Source organism: Takifugu flavidus, chromosome 3, assembly GCF_003711565.1.
Source record: "Takifugu flavidus isolate HTHZ2018 chromosome 3, ASM371156v2, whole genome shotgun sequence".
Taxonomy (NCBI): Eukaryota; Metazoa; Chordata; class Actinopteri; order Tetraodontiformes; family Tetraodontidae; genus Takifugu; species Takifugu flavidus.
In genome coordinates this window covers 14,240,428-14,260,774 of record NC_079522.1, presented here as the reverse complement: position 1 = coordinate 14,260,774, position 20,347 = coordinate 14,240,428, and the positions used below count along the sequence as shown (strand labels likewise).

The 20,347-nt window shown below is 45.5% G+C and overlaps 2 protein-coding genes across 6 annotated transcripts in view; one reads left to right on the top strand and one right to left on the bottom strand.

Moving 5' to 3' along the window:
* The first annotated feature begins 1,040 nt into the window (after window positions 1-1,040).
* Window positions 1,041-8,064, top strand: ccnt2b (cyclin T2b). Its single transcript, XM_057027271.1, has 9 exons — window positions 1,041-1,275; window positions 1,786-1,867; window positions 1,943-2,071; window positions 3,480-3,540; window positions 3,650-3,712; window positions 4,483-4,528; window positions 5,622-5,785; window positions 5,906-5,976; window positions 6,056-8,064. Exons 1-9 carry the CDS (start codon window positions 1,118-1,120, stop codon window positions 7,118-7,120), a joined length of 1,839 nt encoding a protein of 612 aa, XP_056883251.1. The 5' UTR covers window positions 1,041-1,117; the 3' UTR covers window positions 7,121-8,064.
* The window catches only part of zranb3 (zinc finger, RAN-binding domain containing 3), a 67,917-nt gene continuing 55,029 nt past the window's right edge, over window positions 7,460-20,347 (bottom strand). For 4 of the 5 annotated variants that reach the window (XM_057027249.1, XM_057027251.1, XM_057027248.1 and 1 more), the window contains 2 exons: window positions 18,054-19,718; window positions 7,460-9,425 (listed from right to left, as the gene is read on the bottom strand). In XM_057027249.1, the coding sequence (XP_056883229.1) occupies window positions 19,620-19,718 (99 nt within the window). In that variant the 3' untranslated portion in view covers window positions 7,460-9,425; window positions 18,054-19,619. The remainder of the gene's footprint in view (window positions 9,426-18,053; window positions 19,719-20,347) is intronic. The other variant, XM_057027250.1, reaches the window with a different exon arrangement.

Sequence of the window (20,347 nt, the reverse complement as noted above, 5' to 3'; positions counted from 1 at the left end):
GAGACCTTCGGGCAGAGCAGGATCCTTAACGATGTTTGACAGGCTTATTTTATAGGTTTTGTGTGTCAGTGAGTTTACACAGTGACACCATTAGTATAACACAAGTGAAAACGAGATTTGTCGTGATTTACCATCGGGGTAAATACACTTACTATATAAAATAACATGGTGGAGTGTTGGAAACAGTAGGCAAATAGTTACATTTAAGTAAAAACAAAGTATTTATGCGTACTAACTATATTTATACATATCCAATATTACTGACAAAATGCGACTTATTTATAATCTATATGTGTCTAATTGATAAAATACAGAATATGTCAAATAAAATGCATGTTGCATGGCAACTGGATTAGGAGACCGGGCTGTCGTTGAAAGTACAATAAATGAATTAATCCATTTATTGACAGTCCATCACTGCTTGTAATGTCGGAGAATTAATGTTCTATCGTGGGGAACTCTTATTTGTTGTTCTAAATTTTCCATTTTAATTTAACGCCATCAAAATTACGTTTGATACTGAATATCTGATATATTTAAAGGAACGCAATGCCCCCTGGACTACAGATAGTACAACATTTCTAGGCAAGCTGAGCGCTACGAATTTCGCAGTCTCCGTTGCCATCTAGTGGTCGAAAGACAGTAATACATGTACGAGAATAATATTCCCATAGTTTACGTATTACACTTTCTGTCGTGATTTTTGTACCATTATCTCATGAGTTATCACTCAAATGAGACAAGTCATGACAATAACAAATAATTTAAAAAAAAACTTTATAAACATAATTTGCTGAAACATGCCTTTTATTCAACAAACTGCTGAAAAATATTTGAGTTGTCATTGTGAAGTCCTGTCTTCCTGTTTATTACTATCCAAACTTAATTCATTCATGCAGGAAATATCAAAGTCCCTCTTGGCTGGGGGACAGGGGCAACATTACGCAAGAAAAGTCCTCAGTTCGTCTCCCGACCACACGGGGCGCTGTAGCCAAACAGCCGCCGTTTCTTCCGTGTGTGTCGACTGTCTCGTCTCCGACTCATTTTGTGTTTCCGGTGCTCCGAAGCGCTACTCCCTCCCGATGCTAACACCGTCGGGCTTAGCTGTGGGAGCGTAATGGCGGTGCACCGGGGACCTTCTACGAAATGGCTCTTTACCCGGGATCAGCTGGAAAACACGCCGTCAAGACGCTGCGGAATAGAGGCTGACAGAGAGCTTTCGTACCGACAGCAAGCCGCCAACCTGATCCAAGACATAGGCCAGAGACTCAACGTGTATCCTTTATGAAATCTGAATGCTAGCCGGCCGGCTGAAAACCTGCGTTCGACTTAGCATTGGCTAAATAAGGCCCGGTCAGAATAACAAGAATTTGTCGTGTAACGATCCCTGCAAACCCTCGGTCTTTAAATAAGTTTATCCGTCACGCAAATGCGCTCTTTTGTCAAAAAGGAGGTCGGATGAATGCGAGCAGCGTCTCGGTATTTAGCTCTCTAGAAAAGTGTCGCGGCCTAGGCTTTAGCTAAGCTTTTGTTTTTTCTCGTTGGGCAGCTGTTTCTATTGTTAGCGCCGCGACAAATGAGAAAAAACCACCGATTGAAGGTGTACTTTAGTGCAGTATTGCGATCGTGGGTCACCGATTTGCACTATTCCGTAGCGAAGCGCGATTATCCGCCTCTTGTCTTTGTCACGTTTCCATAGCTAGTGGCTCAAGGCGAGCTCGGCGGTAATAAAGCCGTCATAACCTTGTTCCTCTACATGTGTTCCACCTTAACTGCTTCACGCAGCTCTCAACTGATCATAAACACCGCTATAGTATATATGCACAGATTTTATATGATTCACTCTTTCACCAAATTCCATAGAAATGTAAGTATCACCACATTGTTGGCTCATGCCGCTGACGCCACCCGCTGTAAAAACCAGCTTGTTTTTCCTCTCCAGATAATTTCACAGACGACGTTATTCCTGGCAGCCAAAGTCGAAGAGCAGCCCAGGAAGCTGGAACATGTTGTTAAAATAGCCCATGCCTGTATAAATCCGCAAGAACCCGCTCTAGACACAAAGAGCAACGTAAGTACAGGCTGGAACCACGAAACTGGGGTTTTCCTCTCTTAAATGTGCTGCTGGTACCTGGACGTGGGCTCACCGGTGCCCATGTTTAACCCGTTCCAGCCAGTCTATTTTAGGAGTTGTTATGTGAACTTGGCATTATTTTAAAGCACGATCATTTATTGTAATTGGAAATGTGCTTTGCTTTAGATTTTAGTTTCGTTACGCAGCAGTTTAACCAGCCGTTTACTTGCATTAGGCTGCAGGAGATTTGGCCTTCTTGGTTCCATCTTGTCGAACCTCCTGGTGTATTTCTATTCATGATGGTTTGGACCATTGGTGGCCGCCTTATCATTCAGCCACGCAGGGGTGTTTTAGCTCTCATTTTCCAGCTCAGTTCAGCATTATTCTGCTGTACACGTGCAGTGTGATAGTCTCATATCTGAAAATCTTGTGTGCAGAAAATAACTTTTCAATTGAGGGTCAAATCCATTGGCTACGTTTTTTGGGGTTTTTTTCAACATGGAAAGATTAAAAAAGTTACTGTAAAATAATTATAGCATTGCTTGCATTCTTAACTTCAACGGAAGTGTGTTTTGTCACTTTTTGCTACCTGTCAAAAAGTGCTCCTCTCAACTATGGCTATAAATGGTAACACACACGAGTTGGGTTTGTTAAACTGTTGTTTTTATGTGTCTAAATATCCTGTATCATAGCGTATATGACAGCATCAAATAGGCTGTAAAATCCACCCCAGCAAAAAAAAGTTGATTAAAACATAGACCATATGAGAGATTTTATTTTTTACATGTAGGGTAACAATAGTGCAAACAGATGTAGCCACAACAGTAGATTAAAGCAGTTCTAACACACCCCAACAAGGCAGCAGGGAACAACAGCACAGCCTGAACGAGTGCCTGACTTCCCTCGACTCGAGACGCGGTTTGTTAAAAAGAAAATCGCTGAACTTGGGATTTCCCGTTCTGGTCCTGTGACTTTATGTAGCATGTTTGGGTGCAAAAGAAGCAACACTGAGCCTTTTTGTCGGTCTGTCACCAGCCGTGTTTACTGAAACGAAACCTTTTCTTCATCCGTGTGTATAGGCGCCATTATGTGGCCATAAATTTACAATCATTTGATAAATGTACAATCCTTTGACCGCTTGGCGGTGTTGATTTAATCACAGCGCCACTGCTGGCGGTTGTGTGCAACTGCACCATAATTCGCCTGACAACAGTTTAATGGAATTTTAAATTGAAAACTCTGGGCCGTGAGTTGCTGACGGTAAGGACGTTGGTGGTGGTGGCTGCCGACAATGTAAACATTGAAGTTGGCTTCTTTGATTCACGATGACCCATCTCCATCATCCACATCATGTTCTGTGGATACCTGGTTTTATGAGACTGAATAATCAATCTTTCATTTCCAGGCATTCCAGCAGCAGGCACAGGAGCTCGTAGCCCTAGAAACAGTGGTGTTACAGACACTGGGTGAGTGGTCACGGTCACGTTGACATATCAGACACTTGCCGTTTCAGGCCTTCTCCTGTTCAGATCGTTTTCTGTGCTGCATGTTGAATGTCTTTCATTTGATTTGCAGGATTCGAAATAACAATTGATCATCCACACACAGATGTTGTGAGGTGTTCCCAGTTAGTGCGAGGTATGGGATGTTTCTATCTTCCTCCCTGTAAAATATCTGCCATGTTTTAGGCTTTCTGCTGATCTGATCGGCTCTGTCGGCCAATTTCTCTTATTTTATGATCCACCCCAATGTCTGCCATCAGTGGCATCATTCCGGATCCTTCCGGTGCATAGATCATAGATCAAAGATTGTGTTTTGGTGGCAGAGCTCAAAACATAAACGCCACAAGAATGTGAAACACACATGCAAACCAAGGAGACATGATTTGTTTTAGCTTTAAACCAACAGAATAGACGGTGCCATTGGGTTAAATGTGCTTCCTTAATGTCATCGTGGCCTTTTTTTCCAACCCTGAATACGAAAGATATGTAAAAGTAATTTAATTGCATTAAGGTCATTTAGTCACATTGAGTTGACGTGTTGCACCAATTATTTCTGTAATATTGTTTTGGTTTGTCTTGATTTAACTATGAACTTTTATCTGAATATTTATATCTCAGGATTTAAAAAGAAAAGCACTTATTCTATCTTAACTTTTTACTTGGCTATGGACCCCGCAATGGAGTCTGAAATAAAGAATGAATGAAGCTCCCTACAGGAGTACACAGTAAACAAGTTATTTAGATGGGCACGTTGCTCCTTCACGTGATGGGATCACGATCCAGTCGGTTTATTTAAGCTCAGTGATCAGCCCCAAAACTCCTGCTTGAGTAAAGTTGAGCCTGTTTAAGCTTTTAAACGTATTGTTCCGTCAGTTTTTAAAGACTATTTTTTTCCTTCTTTTACAGCAAGCAAGGATTTGGCACAGACTTCCTATTTCATGGCTACCAACAGGTTATTATCCTGTTCCCATTATTGCACTGTAATGGCACACTATAGCTTCCTGTCCTGCAGGGGCCCCGCTTCTGTGTCCAACGCCCTTCTGGCGCCCAGCTGCTGGGAACCCACCTGCGGGGGGAAGTACCGGCCGGGCTGCTGTGTGCGGTGTATTGTACGAGGGCTCTGTGTTGGCACGTAGGGGTTAAATGCACAATGTGGAGTGTAGTGGTGCTGTTTACCTCTCACAGTTGTTTGGTGACGAGTGCATATTTCTATTTAAAAACACTCGAATGGTAGCCTGAATATTGATTGCCGCTAAAGAATCGTAAGCTTAAAAAGCGCTTGGGTAAGTATAGTTCACAGCTATTTGAAAAATATCTTTATTTTTTTTTTTGTCCTGAAAGCTAACAGTTAAAAGCCAAGCTACACTGCAAAATCAACATTTTACATTAAGAATTAAAAGGCTGCTTTGTATTATTGATTAGAATATTTAGTTTATTAGTATAAAGACGCCCACAGTAGGAACAAACGTGCGTTTTAACCAATTTTAAATGTCTTTTAAACAAAGACGTATGAAATAAAATGTTCCCGACAGAGTTCAGACTACAGAATATTTCTGTGCTGTGAGCAACAGCCTCATTCTCTGGAAATCCCTTTACATTTAATCAATAACGTGAGTAGATTTAAGCCAGGGGAGCTCATTTTTCCACTTGTTTTGTGTACACTTGGGTTGTTTTGCAGTGTAGTTTGATATTCTGGACCCAGACAAAATTAATGATTGCAAACCAATTGTAAAGAGGCCAAGGTTTCGCAACCTGAAATTAACCTCATACTTGTACATAGAATTCAAATGTGCATATTTAAGTACAGCTTTTAAACAATCTACATTTCTGTATTGTAGATGAATTAAGATATATTTACTTAGATGTTCCAGGTGTCAGGTAAGGCTGTGTGTATGAGGAAACATCTTGGGCTGTCAGCATTACTGAGTGTTGTTAGACTGTAGCGCTGTGCGATATTGTTGTTGCAAATGGACTTGAGTGTGTCTCTTTTATTACAAACTTAACATCTCTTTTTCTGTTCTTTTCTTTTTCATTGTCTTCTGCAGCTTGCACCTCACCACCTTCTGCCTGCAGTACAGGCCCACAGTTGTTGCCTGTGTGTGCATCCATCTGGCCTGTAAGTGGTCCAACTGGGAGATTCCCGTTTCCACAGATGGGAAACACTGGTGGGAGTACGTGGACTGCACGGTGACGCTGCAGCTGCTGGACGGTAAGAAACCCCCCTGGATTTGACCTTGTGCGGCTACAAACGATGGTTCGCTGTCATAAATATTGGTTGTTTTTGCTGTTACTGGCCAAAGCTGATTGTTTCTGTTCTCTCGGTGGCCAGAGCTCACGCACGAGTTCCTTCAGATCCTGGAGAAGACGCCCAGCAAACTGAAGAGGATACGGAACTGGAGGGTACGTTCACTTCAGACGGTGCACTGAGCCTCTTCTCAGCGCCGGTTCAGCGCCTAATGTTGAACGTCTTGTCGTGCAGGCCAACCAAGCAGCCAAGAAGCCAAAGACGGAGGGCGCGGCGGTGGACGGTGCCTTCCAAGGGACGTCTTTAGACGCACTTTCTGGTGTTGCCAGCTCGCTCTTCCCATCCACGTCTGCCTCGGACACGGAGATGACCCCGCTTAGCTCCATCGCAGTCTCCTTTGTCTCTTACCAGCAGTCAGGGGACCAGTCGAAGCCCTGCGGCTACAGCCAGTTCTCTGACCCTCACCCTACAGACTACACGCTGGTGAAACACGAACACAAAGCCACGGGAGGCTCCGGTGCTAAACACCAGCAGCTGGGCACAAACGCTGCTGCTTTCTCACGGCCGCAGAAGGTCTTGACTCTGGAGAAGTACAGAGAGAAACATGCGGCGGAGCTGGCCTTACAGAACGGCATAAAGGAGGAGACCGGCTCGGACGCGTGCGCCCCGCCTCCGGCCCTGTCCTCGCACCATCACAAGAAACGCTCTCAGCCGCAGCAGGCCGGCCACTCGAGCGACGGCAGGAGAGAAAAGTCCGGCTCTAAAAAGTCGAGGCTGCCCGCTCCTTACGGGGAGAACGGCTCTGCCTCCGGCGAGGAGATCAAGATGAGAATCAAAGTCTCATCCGAGCGCCACGGGGCCACAGAACACAGCGGGACTCTGCCCGTGAAGGACAAGCACAAAGAGCACAGCAACCACCGTCACTCCAAACACGGCCACTCGCACGTTTACTCCCTCACCGGGAACAGCAGGGGGACAATAGACAATCCATCCTTAACCATACGAGCGCACGGCAACCACCTCAATGACGTGAGCTCCTCCGGTTCTTCTCGCAAGAGGCCTCACTCTGACGCGGGGAACCACCACCACCATCACCACCACCACTCGTCAAAGAGGAGCACCAAAGCAGGCCTGGGCTCCTCTCAATACGCCACAGATGGCGGCCAGAGGATGGTGGATCACCACGGCCACGATGGAACCAACGGCCTGTTGGCCGCCACCAACGGTCAACACACCAACTACAAAGACACTTTTGACATCCTGGACTCTTTACTAAGTGCCCAAAGAATGAACCTGTAACTCTCAAAGAGCCCGCAGCGATGTCTAGAAGGTATTACTATGTTTCATAGAATTTTTTTTTTTTTTTAAATGGATTTATTTGTCTTAAGTTATCGGAATTTCGCATCGTGGCATCGGTCGTTTCTACCCCGATCATTGATGATTAACGTGAGCTGTCAAAAATGTAAGATTATATGCATAGAGCTGTGACATGCTAGCTTGCAAAAAAAAAGAATGCGACTGGGAAGACAGAAACATTTTAAATGTTCTTTTAACTTAAACTGATATTTTAAGGTGCATGTTTTCAGTCTCAAGGGAAATCCTAGCTAGTGTTCGCAGCCATCGTGACAGTTTACAGGGTTGTTTTTTTTGTATGTATCAACCTCTTGTTCCACTAAAATCTCAGGTCTTGAACTTTTTTGATATGAACGAATCTTCCTGTGTTGGGGTGAACTGCCTGTATCTGTGGAGGTGTACCAAGTCGTCCATTTACTGAAGGAGGGGGCAGAACATGGAGAAACACGGTCTGCTTATCTTTCCAGCAGTGATGTAATAGTTCTAAAAGCGATAGAAACGCGTGGCTGACTCATTTTGCTGTTTATTGGGACTTCTGAAGCCACATCCGAACTAAACGTGGAGTCTCATTTTAGAGCTACGACCGACGTTCATGTTACATCTGCTGTAAAAGTGCATTTAAGATTTATCGGCTCCAACTGCATAAAGTCCTTGTGATTGTACTTAGTCGATTGCTACTCAGTATAAGTGTAAACTATCAAAAAACACGGATTTCTAAAATGAGATTGTGTACATAAAAGTGTAGTTCAGATTTTAATTTGTTAATTTATTGCATCGATTCCAAACCTTTCTCCATTCAGTGTATCTTTGAGATCTGAAGCAGACTATTGATGAACATATCCTGGAATTGTGTATTGGGAGCCCAAATAAAGGTGTACAATTACATCAGAGCCATCGTCTCCACTGACTCTTCATTGGACTCATTACACCACTGACTTCAGTGTGGAAGGTTGTCGGTTCAAATCCAGGCAAATTCAAGTACACAATACGGTACAAATATGCTACAAGGGGGCAAGGGGGAGCCCGGACGCCAGGTCAGTGTGGGGGTGATTTTATCATCACCCCCCAGTATCAAGATTGGGTACAAAGCCCCAAGAATCATGAAGTCCTGGGGGAACTCACCTATGGTACCTCCCTGCCAAGGCTAACACACAAAGTACCAGACCAGTCTCTACTGGAGGACATCAACCATCCCTACCACTACCGTCACTGGGAATTTTAATATGATGATACTTGGAGCAGCAAGGACCCGAGTCTGAAGGAAGGAGGCCAATCACACACGAGACTTCACAAGTTGAATCATTCACAAACTACAAACATGCACAGACACTTTGTTAAAGGAAAATGATGGTCAATCATTTTATTAAAACATGTAAAAATCTAAACCTTTAGAGATTTGAATTCATTCAGAATGAATTTGTGACATAAGTGTATTCAAGTATTTAACCGGTGATGTGTTCGATTTTATGGGCCTTTTTTGAGCCGTTGACTTCAAGAAGTTACCGAGGTTAATGGGCCATTGGACTGGATTGCATGTGATCAAATAAATTCTTCCTGCGCCTGCAAAAAGACAGAGTTTGTTTTGTTTCCTTTAGTTCTTTCCAGAGGAACAAACGGGAGAGAGCGTCTGACTGAAAGCTGTCAGCCCTCGAAGGTGTTGGAGGGTTCAACACAGCACCGACGCTTCGTTTGTGGGTGGAACATAAAACCAGGCCCCGATAATTAACCAGCGCTCTCAGAGCAGACGCAGCCTTTTCACCAAGTATTACCTTCTAATTTTAGCGGGAGAAGACAATGGGGAAATTCAGCAGGAGGACGTCAGTGAAGATTCAACCATCTGGACATTCTCACATACTGGTGGGAGGGTGATGATTTATTTTCAGCAACCTCTCGAGCTGAATAAGAGACGCCTACTGCTTGGAAATCCACAGAGGAGAAGAGATATGAGAACGGCTTTGTGAGCAACAAATCCCAGAATTAGGAGCCATCTGAAAGGGAAAAAAACATCCACGATCTAATTACGACTTGAAAGCAGAAATGTGTTTAGCACAAGGTCCAACGTACAAAAGTTTGATCACTTATCGCTGTTTCGGCAGGCAAAGGAATGTGTATAGATAGTAATCGTGTCTTGTCACTCAGTTTGTCCTGTCTGACAAGCAAAATGACAGCTGGACGTCAGGTGTTCTCTCTCTCTGCTGCCCTGCAGCGACAGTGCCGCTCGCGTCCACTAGATGGCAGTGTTACATTTGGCCTAAAATGGCAGAAAAGTCAACGTCAATTCATCTGTTCTCCGATTTATAAGAAATAAATAAATAAACAAAAGCAAACAAGACACAGCACCGAATAACCTTGAAAAGAGATGCTGCTTTTGGTGCCATCAATCCAAGGTGCCCCTCTGCACACCTTGTGATCCTCAGCCGAAGCCATCACACGAACTCGCACATACGCGCCTCACACCGTCGCAAAGTTTGGACTTGATCCATCTAATTAACACGCGGATAACTGTTGGAAGGTGGCGGCTCAGAAGCATCCCAGGAAATGTCACGACACTGGGTAATTTCGGCAGTGGATCTGATCAAGAGGCCTGTGCGCAGCAGCATATGGTGCACTTACACCCATGAGTCTTAATGCAAATGATGCCCAGGAAATTGTGCAGGAAAGTGGCATAATTACAAGCCATTGAAAGTCCATTGTCATTCCTCTCTGAGAGGTCTCTCTTGAAAAATCAGGAGCTGATGGAAAAGTAGCTACCTGAGATAGAGCCGGAGGGGGGAAATGATTGGGCCCGGACCGCCATTACGCCAGAGCAGCGCAATTATATTGGTGATTGGCAGCAGCATAAATTATGCTCCGTCGTCCTGGCGCGGTTTACTGTTTTTGTTTCCAGCCGGTTCTCGGCTATATCCTTTTTAACAAGTGGAAAAGTAGATATTATTGCAGTTTCCCCTCAGTAATGATTCCCTTCATTACATCCCAGTTTACTCCGCTGGCCGATGCAAATGCGTCCACCAGAGATTCATGTTTGCGGTGGGACGCGCACAGCAACAGCTGCTGTCCTCTAAAAAAGGCGGCTTTAAAAAAAAAAACAGAGTCAGTGTGAGATGTCCTCCTCCCTCGTCATCTCCCATCATCAATAATTCACTCACTTGGACATTTGAACTAATTATGGGGCACCGATGGCCTATTTGGTGCCGGTCCTGTCAGAAGAACGCGGCGAGGACCTTCCAGTCCGAGGGCTGAAGTGACAGCACTGGAGGCTGCAGCCATTAAAATGAATGTGTCGCGCCTCCAACAGCTTCCTCGCACACGCCCGAAGGTAATAAACGTGAGCTGCCGCCGCGCACGCTCACACAGACGCGTACATGAACACCGTTGTGCTGCGCGCCCGTGCGCCGGGACGCGTCCGCCACCTGTGTGGGTTGTTTGGCCTCCTCATCCAGACCTCTCTGGTTTTAATTAGCCTGCCGCTGAAGTGTTTTCCTTTTTATATTCTCTGAAGGACGACGATAACAGCCACAGCGGAGACGGAGTCTCTCCGCTGGTTTGTTTCATTAGGGGAGCCATAATGACCCTGCAATCACAACACCAAGAAAATATCCAGCCTAATAATTATTTTCCCCCTAATGGTTCCGTTCATACTTGGCTGCAGTGTTTGTCACAAGTGCCTCAATGAATGAAAGGATTTATTTATATAACAGTAATAACAGACAGTACCACCCTCATTAGAATAGAATATTTAATTTGATGCCCGGGACAACTCACTAAGTTATTAAAGAATCAATATCACCCTTGTAGTTGAAGCATGAAGCCGGAACAATAATGGAGCCGTGTGAAAGCTGTAGCGGTGGTAGACGTGAGGGTGGGGGTGTCGCTGGTACGTGTGGAATGGTAGGAGCGATCTCACTAGCTGAACACTGGGTCCATCCATTAACCCTCCAGCTAAAATGCTAAACTACACCAGTGCTAACCGAGGCTGTCCAGCAAACGCGGAGAGCCAGGTATGAATGACAGACACTGAGGAGACATTCCTGCAGACTGGTTTCAGACTGAAAGTACCTCAAATGTGCCTCGCTGCTTTATGCTATTGTCTTTGGTATCTGCACACATTTTAAGGAGAAAAGACATGAAGACATAAGAATAAGGCCACTCCGTGTGTTTAAACTATTAGGATCCTCCAGTTCTGCACATTTTGAGCTCATTATTCTGAGCTCTCCTCACATGATTTATAACAAGGGCGCGACGCTCGTTTTAGTGAATATCTGCTCTTATTCTACCTGTACCCAGCTAATGACCCCGAAAGATTTCTCAACAATGAAAGTTGGGATTTACATTCATCAGTTGGACACAAGCAAAAACTGCGAATTAATCTTAATATCCGGAATATTGGAATATCCGTTCCCATTGTGCCGTTTGACAGAAACAGATACGGCGACCACATCCTGGAGTCGGTTAAGCCTCAGAGTTTTCGGAGACTGCTGCGGCCTCTGGAAAACACGCCGGCTTTGTTAGCTCGTCATTGAAGCTCCTTGGCAAGACAAAAGAGTTTGCTTCATCCAGAATATGCAATAAATAAAAAGGGAGCGTCAGTGAAGGCTTCACCTGCTGCATCCCGGATCAGCAAGTTGACAACAGACGCACATTTTGGCCAGAACCTTCACGAAAACAACTACTTACATAAAACACGCTAACCAGCTGGCGCGGTACAGGAAGTCCGTTTCACACCATACAGAACCCAAGATGCTCCCTTCGATGGACTAAACAACCAGAAGCTGCTATTTGGACCCTCGCGGTTTCGTGGGAGATACCGCAGGATGTCATCAGCGTAGCGGCGTAACAAAATGTTATGGATTATGTGACCGAGTGGGAGTGCGAGGGGGAGGATGAATTGGTTATTGAGGGAGCTGAATGGTAAAGGTAGGAGTAGAGCCTTTCCAAAGCTGGATTTGGGTCGACGGAGCATATAAATCTGGTTTTCTCTCTCTGCGGCGGCGGGGAGAAGCGCTGGGGCTGCTGCCAAGGCTTTATTGATATTTTAAGGTGAAACCACAAAGGGGAAAACAGTGACTGTGGTTGCAGGTTTGAGTTATGATAATTCTGTGACTATTGCAGTTTCATAAAACAAGTTACACAATAATGACAAGCACCAGAACCTATATAAAAAAGAAAGCCCCGAGAAGCGCCGCTAAAAAGCAGCAGAGCTCATATAAAAAGGGTGTGTGTTTGTCTCCTCACCCATGGCGCCTTAATGCGAAGACAAGTATTACGGCGGCGACACCGAGATAACGATGCCAAAAGATTGTTTTGCAGCTCAAACATCTGTAATCTTCTATCAGTGTGTCCTCATCAGCAGGGGTGAATGTATGGGAGGCAGTGATTTATGCTCTCACGCACGCATTAACCATGCTAATCCTTTGTGCCGTGCGCCGCAGAAATGAGATGCACCTTCTGCTGGGCATCGTTCAGTGTGTGTCGGTGCCCTCCCACCGTCGTCGTCCCCTGGCCTGAGTCGGCCCCTCGTTAGTTTGACCAGGACGCTGTCACGTCGCCATTAATACCTAAAGATGAAACAAACAAGGCTCTTTATTCATTCCTCTCTGAATATGCTCGATGGCTACGTTTGCTGCCTGTGTCGTCTTCATTACTCTCAATCCGCCTCTGCTCCACGGTCCCCGCTGACGTTGTTAAAAGTTCACCGATCTCTTAAGGAGTCAAACCCACTGTGTCTAAGGATGATCTTTATATTAAGATAGATAATCTGCAGGATCCTAATTAGCTACTTGATGCCAGCATCACCTCTGCAGTCTAAATGTGAAGCCGCTGCCTGGAGACGGAACGCAGGAGGGAAACAGGTGGCCTGGCTCTATACAGAGGTGAAAGCCCCCCCCCCACCAAGTCTCGCAAATGAAGGCACTATAAATAAATAGGCAGTGGTTTTATGTTTAGCTCTGATTGGATTAGATGTAGTTCTTCCCAGGTGTTTTTCTTTTCCCAAAAAACCTCACCTGCTCTCATCAGTGACTACATTTCTCCTCCTGCTCTTTTTTCCTTTGGTCTCTAAAATGGGGTTTTTCCCTCCACATGAACAGATGCACCTCCTTCTGCCTAAATACGAAACTTTGCTTTCTGAAACTTGGAGAAAAAGAAAGAAAGTTGCAAGGCTGTGGGCCTGTTCAGTAACTCATGTGAGGACGGGGGACCACACTATCGGGACAGAAGGACCCCATAAACGCTCAGCCAATGGTCCGTAGTGATGCTATTCTGGTTCTGATGGAAGGTTCATTTCTATTACAGACCACGTCCTGTAATTTCACCATCCTTAAACCCCTCTCCAAATGACTGCTTAATTTACCCCAGAGCACATTGAATATGGCAATGTTTGTCCCATCTGAATAGGATTTATGTCTCATTTATTGGAATGGAGCGTAAATCATAGGCTGCGTCGCCTCATTTGTCAGATGACAAAATGGATTATAACATCCGCCATCCTGCTGCTGTCAGCCACGGAAATCCCCATTTACTCCAAGGTGCCGCTGCTCACCAGCACGTCCGATATGAATCTAGGGCACCGAAACCGTCCCTAAAAATGTTTAAATCCGATGGAGTGGACTGATATGAGGACCGGCGTGACTCAGTTTTTACACTCGGAGGATTAACGGCGACGGGCCAACTCGCGTCTCCAGGTATTGCTGAACACCTCGCTCCTTTCATCATGGCTCGCCAACCACGCGCAATCTCACATAATTAAATGAGATTTATATCATCGCATAGAATAATTCCGTGTGGGCGGATGGAGAACGGCGCCACGGCCAACTTCCCCCTGCTTTTCTTGCACCAGCCCACTCACGCCGATTGTGAACCTGCCATAACTGAATATACAAAAAAGTGTGGGTGTGAAAATGTCCACAGTTGAGCCGCCAAAAAACCTACTCAAACAGCAAAAGGCAACGGCGCTTATCAATAAATGTCAGTGATATTTGTGACGCAGGTGCGATTGCACCAGCGTGGAGTCAGATGGAAATGAAAAACGGGCTGATTATTTATGCGCGTAACCTTCCCGATGCCTGTACGTCTCCCTTGGCCTGTCAGGATTTATCCAATGCCAGCACAACTTTGTGGAATGTTAATCATTGTGTCGGGTCCTTCTTGATTTGACTGAACTAATTTTGTAAGTACAAAGCACTTGGAAATCTGCTGCCAACGCCGAACAGCTCTCCGACTCTCAGTCCAAGAAATCACCATTAACACTTCAGCTGCTCTCTTGGCCTTTCAAAACTTCTCCCAAACTTTTTTTTTTCCCCCTGAATTGAGTCGGTTCTTCCTATCAGAGCAAGTTTTATTTAACGATGATGGCAACAAGGTGATAATGATCTCGTGGCAAAAATCCCAGATCTGGACCGTCAACAAAGACATCAATTGTTGCGGAGACCAAAGCCAATCTGCCCACTGAAAGCTGTTCACACAGGTTTGAGAAGATTTAACCTTTCCCTGCGAGCAAATGAGCTAATTGCACTCTTGATTTCAAGTGAAATGCAGCACGTAGTCTGCAAACCTGTTTACCGCACGTAGGAATATCTGCACTAGGCCTGCGTCCACGCACGCACTTGAATCTAAAAGCCAAAACTGGAACCAGGGAGGACCGTGGAGGGTGCGAGTTGCCAGGAATTCACAAACTCTTTGACTGGGGAATCAAAAGAAAGAAAGGGGAAGAAAGAGAGGCCCTATTTTAGTAGATAGATCCAAACAGGTTTGGCCAGCTGGAGAGGAGCGCGCTCGTGGACGGCTCCTGGGTTCAGACGCGACATATGGCCAACTCCTGATCCCTCGTCTGTATGTGTGACACGGGAGAGCTGCCGCTGTTCGGCTTCTCGCTCCACATGTTGGAGGCATTATGGGATGTTGTACGGAGGCAGCGGAGGGCTGATGGAGGAAGGCAGCAGTCGCCCTCTTCTCATTAGATGCAGGCCTGTCTGAGCTCATTAGGCCAACAGCAGTGCGGTGGGGATCTATTCTCCTGAGGTGACCAAAGGTGCTTACACAGACCTTCCAAGTCTGAGTAATGATGCCTCAGACCTGTCAGTCCTGTCACACCACAGACACGACCTTTTTTAGGAAAGGGGGGCGGGGGTGGGGGTGGGATGGAAGGGTGGGGGGGGGTGGACAATCCCAATTTCACAGGATGAGGAAACAGAACTGTTGAAGAACCATCTGATCTTGCATAAACGCCCGCTGCGAAACTTTATTGATTTGCTGTACAGGCAGGTGAAGAGAGGCAGTTTCCTCTGAATTTATTGGCAATTTAAGCGATTGCAGTTCAGGTTTTTAATCTGAGAAGAAAAGCCAGACCTTGCCATTATGACCTATGAATGTGGGCATGCTGAGCAACGGCACAGAGGCTGTGAATAGATGTCTGGAAGCAATCTGTGAAAGATGGCTGATCAATGGTGGCAAAATGAAATGGGAGATGAAAAGATGTCTTTTAAGGCTCATGAAAAGGGAACTTGTTGGAGGGCTATTCATTTTCCAGGCTCAATCATCTGCGCAGATGAAAGGAGGAAACAGTAATATTGAAGCCTACTGTGGTTTTATTCCATTGATGTCAAGTGCCACCAGGAATCCTCTGTGACATTTTAATATATGTTTTAATACTTATTTGCCGTATACGTCTTTCCTTGGACGCTTCAATATGCTGGCACAGAAGAAACAAACGCATGCATGTATCAACTCCAGGTGTCAAACTCCGTGTTGTAAAAACAAGGTGGTCACTCTGAGTCCTCACAGGGATGTTTCTGACACAAAGCCTGCTTGTAATGGGTTACATGAAGCGCCAATTTAGCTCCACACGAGCTCAAACATACAAATGAGAGCCAGTCACAGGAAAAGACATGCATTAATCCTATCCAGATTGGGAGACTGTATGAATTATGCTAAGAACCTTATCTGTTATTTCCCCTTGATCTCCTGCTGGGTGAATTGATTGCATTTTTGGTCTTAATCTGCAGCGCGCCATGCGTCTTGGGAGGCAACTAGGGAGCCATCTTGAATAAATAGATTTAAGTCTTGACAAAAGCTGCCTCCAGCTGAGCCATGAGAAAGCATCCTTTTACCACAACACATCCCCTACTAGGCAAAATGACATTAGGAAATGGCCGGCCCCGGTTTACACAGAGTCATCCTATTGATCTTTTTGTTATTCGCTTCAGCTGCAGTTTCTTTCGGATTATTATTTGCGCGTATGACACTCATCAGGACGGATAAGCCCATTTTGGAAAGCGCCCTCTGTTGCAGCAGTCCCCAAGAAACATCCCTGCGAAAGCAGGGAGGGTGCTTTAATGAGATTAATTAGATCGCTTATGAGTGATGGTCCTCCACCAATTACCTGGGCTATAATACCGTTTTCCTCCACCCAGGGCTCTGCCGAGTGGCGCCAGCCTTCTGTGAAGCCGATGCTGCAGCCGGAAATGATTAATCAGCTCATCACATCCCAGGAGATAATATGACAATAAAGACAAAAGCCTCTCATCAGCTGTGACTGTTTAAAGCCAAGAACTGCTATCTGAGCGTCAAACTCATCAACTGGGCCATGTGAGCGCAGCCTTTTGCGACGCGCCCGTTCCTGGTTTTGCAACGCAGCACAGTGGAGGTCCAACTCAGAGCTGATTCTCTTTTTTTATATATATATAATGAGGTGCTACAGTGACAGAAAACCAGAGGTAGTTTGGCAAAACAGAAAGGGCGCCACTTTCTTTCTCCCACCTGGGGGTAAGACCTCCCTCGCATCTATTTCCCTTTCCTTGCTGAAGGGCAGGGAGGGTCACCGACACAGAGGGATCGCAGCAGAGAGTGTGGCAGCCAAGAATCAAACCGCAGCAGGGTTCAGCCTCAGATTGGAGAGCCAGCGGCTGCACACGGCGCACCACACAGGCTTTTATTGGCCCTTCTCCATCACACCTGTCACACAAGATTGGGTTTGTAGAAGCGCTTCCTTCAGCTGAAAAGGCCAAAGTAGATTATGGGGGCAGGAGAAGTTGAAATGGAATAACCAGTGGAATGGTGCCAAATATAACGCCCTACTGTCTGAATGCAAATCATGATTGGATTAGGAATGATTTGTGTAGTTTACTGTCACGTCTGGCCTGGCTGGGGAAACACTGTTCTTACATTTTTTGCATTGCCGAGCCCTAAAAAGACATCATTTATCACCATCCTGTGGGGAGATAATGCTGAGAACGAAGGCCATAATTACAATAATCAATCTCATACAAAACGTAATGCTTGTAATGAAAGAAATTCCATAAAAATAAGTTACAGACATATTAATCTATTTCTCAATTTGCTGCGGACCCCAGGAGTGTTTCGGGAGGAGCCCTTGGGGCGGTCCTCTGACCCACATTGAGAAGCACTGATGTCACTTAATATGTTGCAGAATGCTCAACGACACTTCACAAAACTCAAATATGCGTAGATAAAGTGATTTTAAAGTTAAAAATAATACTGTACGTCTGATAACTTTGCAGCAAGCATGACTCCGTGGACCATGTGCGGTTCCATCAATTACACTCTGTTGTGTTGACTAAATCATTTGTTGGAACCAGACATTGTCAGAGTAATCCAGAATAAGTTCACCAGCCCCCCCTCCCCAGGAGTTCACTTGCTTGTGCTCTTCCTTTTCTTTTATGCTGGAGTGTGATGTGCCAGCCATTAGTTCTGCTATGCTATGCTATGCTATGCTATGCTATGCTATGCTATGCTATGCTATGCTATGCTACCAAACCCTGTTAAAGGCTCCACTTTACATGACGTGTGGGCTTCGCGGGGGAAAACACAGCTTTCTTGAAAGAAAGCGTCAAAGCAAATATTGAGAACATCTGAGGCGGCCCACCTGTGTCGGAGTCAGTCTTCATTACTGTCATCGTCCAGGAGGTTTTCCTCTTGGCTAATGTGAGTTGTCCAATGCAAATAGCGCAAGTGGCTGCAGCAGAGCCCTCTGGCTCATTATGGCTCCGTTTGACAAACCCACTTCCTGTATACACACCTAACACACATTGCTTGTGTAATGCACGCAAAAGTCACTCAGCTAGGCTTTCACAGCACCCTCCTGCTTCCTGCACACACACCTTTTGGGTGTAATAAAACAGCAGATCAGAGTCATTGGCTGCTGACAGCGACTGACATCGAAAGCTGCCGTTGTTGGAAAGCTGCCTGGGAGATGTTCATTACTCACAAAGCTTGTCGGTTTGGACAGCAGAAGAACAGCGGCCTTATTAAGTGGAGACCTGGAGCAGCCGGGGGGGAAATACACACACGCCCACACAGGCACCCACATGTGCTCTGACAAAGTTCGAAGCCACAGAGAATTTTGATAGGCTGCGAGTGAGGATGGAAGAAAAAAAAAAGTTTGGGTTTTCTTTTTGTAATTCTGGAAATTTGCTGAGTTTGGAAATGGACACAACTGACGGACAGCTAAATCGTGACCTCACGACATCAGCGACGTCAACGCCTCGTCAAGGAGTCGAATGCTGCTCCGGAGGAATGTGACGGCCTGCTTCTTTTTCTTTTCTTTTTTTACAGGAACCTGCTGGTATTGATTGGAGTTTCTGATGCCTGTCTGGCTCATTGTATAACTCTCACAAGAAGAGATTCAATATTCCTGAATATGGCTGAACCCGAAGCCTTGTTTCCATAGTAACTCTGCTCTCCATCTCTCTAAACATAGCCCTCCTGACTGACTTTAGCCCTGCTCAGATCATCAAGCACAGCTGAAGAGGAGGTAGATGCGTGGACACGGACAATAATGTTTCTGACTCCAGGCAATGAAACGATTTGCTAGCTTGTCAGAACAAGCCGATGTCCCGGTGTATTTACAGTCCAAACCGTGGTTAAAACACTGGAGGAACGGAAGGAGGCGACATGAAACAAGACGAAAATAGGTTTTTATTTCACACTGGAGCACTCATCTGTATCAGCCAAAAGGGAAGATTTACAGGGCATCAAGTGGTATCCGCTGCCACTGCGCACGCTTGCTGCTTTGGTTTGCTGTGGTTTTAATCACGAAGCCCTAAATCCATCTCTCATCTGCTACTTTCACCAAGTTTGCAGAATCTTTAAATAGCACCATGTCTCGGTGCAACCTGCTCCATTTCAGCCTGGAGCAAAAACGGGGGCATCATCAATCAAAAGCGGCGCGCTCGTGACGGTTCCGGGACGAGAGGGGCCAAATTTGCATTCGAGCAAATTTCAAACGCTACGACCAAGTGGACACCTAAGATATCATCATGAAAGCGCAGCAGAGGAAAAGCACCGGGAAAAGCTGGTCTTATCTCTCGGGGTGAAAGGCATTTCCGACACTAATATGGACGTGATGGTGAAGCTTCCTCATTTATACCGTAAGAAATCACACCAGTGAGAATTCATTTACACCCATGCAACCCTCACTAAACCTTCCATTTCATTTCCTGATGAAGAACCTGCTGATGTCTGATGCAACCTTGGAGGCTGCAGTGCTCTTCCTCATCTGGCTCCGCTCTTTGGCTTGTGCAGCCGTCCTCTGTGGAGGGAGAAAAAAAAGGAGCATGATGTAACAGTTAAATCTGCGGTCTGCTTTTAAACGAAGAGTGAGATCAATATATTGAGCAGCTTCAGATTAAAGTGTCTGCAGGGTGGCATAAACAGCGAGAGGATTCCCTTATCAGGACGCCCAGTTCTCCACATCAGTTTAGACGTGTCAAAATATGAGCCTCTTCCTTCCAAAATGACACCCACTCTGACAAAAATGCTTTCTAGCATGAAAGCAAAGCACATTTGGGGTCACAATGCACGCTGCATTTCTCATTGAAACCACTGCTCAGTTTTTAAGGAGTAAATTGTCTGAGATTATGAAATATTGACTGAAGAAGCTTATGGAGGAAAATGTTCCCGAGACAGCCGTTTGCAACAAATGCTATTTATCACTGTCACACAGCCACATCATGTGATGTTATTACGGGCAATATATAGCTATGTGAAGGATGGTATGACTTTTGATCAATGTGTTTGACCATGTTTCACATTACTGCCACCACATTTGATCCTCAGCGTGAGTTATGAGCCCTTCTCTTTATGTGGGGATAAAAGAGAAGCTCATGCACGCCGCACATTTAATGTTAGACAAATAGCTTTTTGCCCCTGAGCCTTTAG

Bases quoted from the DNA above. Each gene is read 5' to 3' on its own strand.
- ccnt2b (XM_057027271.1), top strand. From the start codon at position 1,118: ATGGCGGTGCACCGGGGACCTTCTACGAAATGGCTCTTTACCCGGGAT. The intron at 1,276-1,785 runs GTATCCTTTATG...TGCTTCACGCAG, and splicing joins ATAGGCCAGAGACTCAACGT to CTCTCAACTGATCATAAACA. The intron at 5,977-6,055 runs GTACGTTCACTT...CTTGTCGTGCAG, and splicing joins AGAGGATACGGAACTGGAGG to GCCAACCAAGCAGCCAAGAA.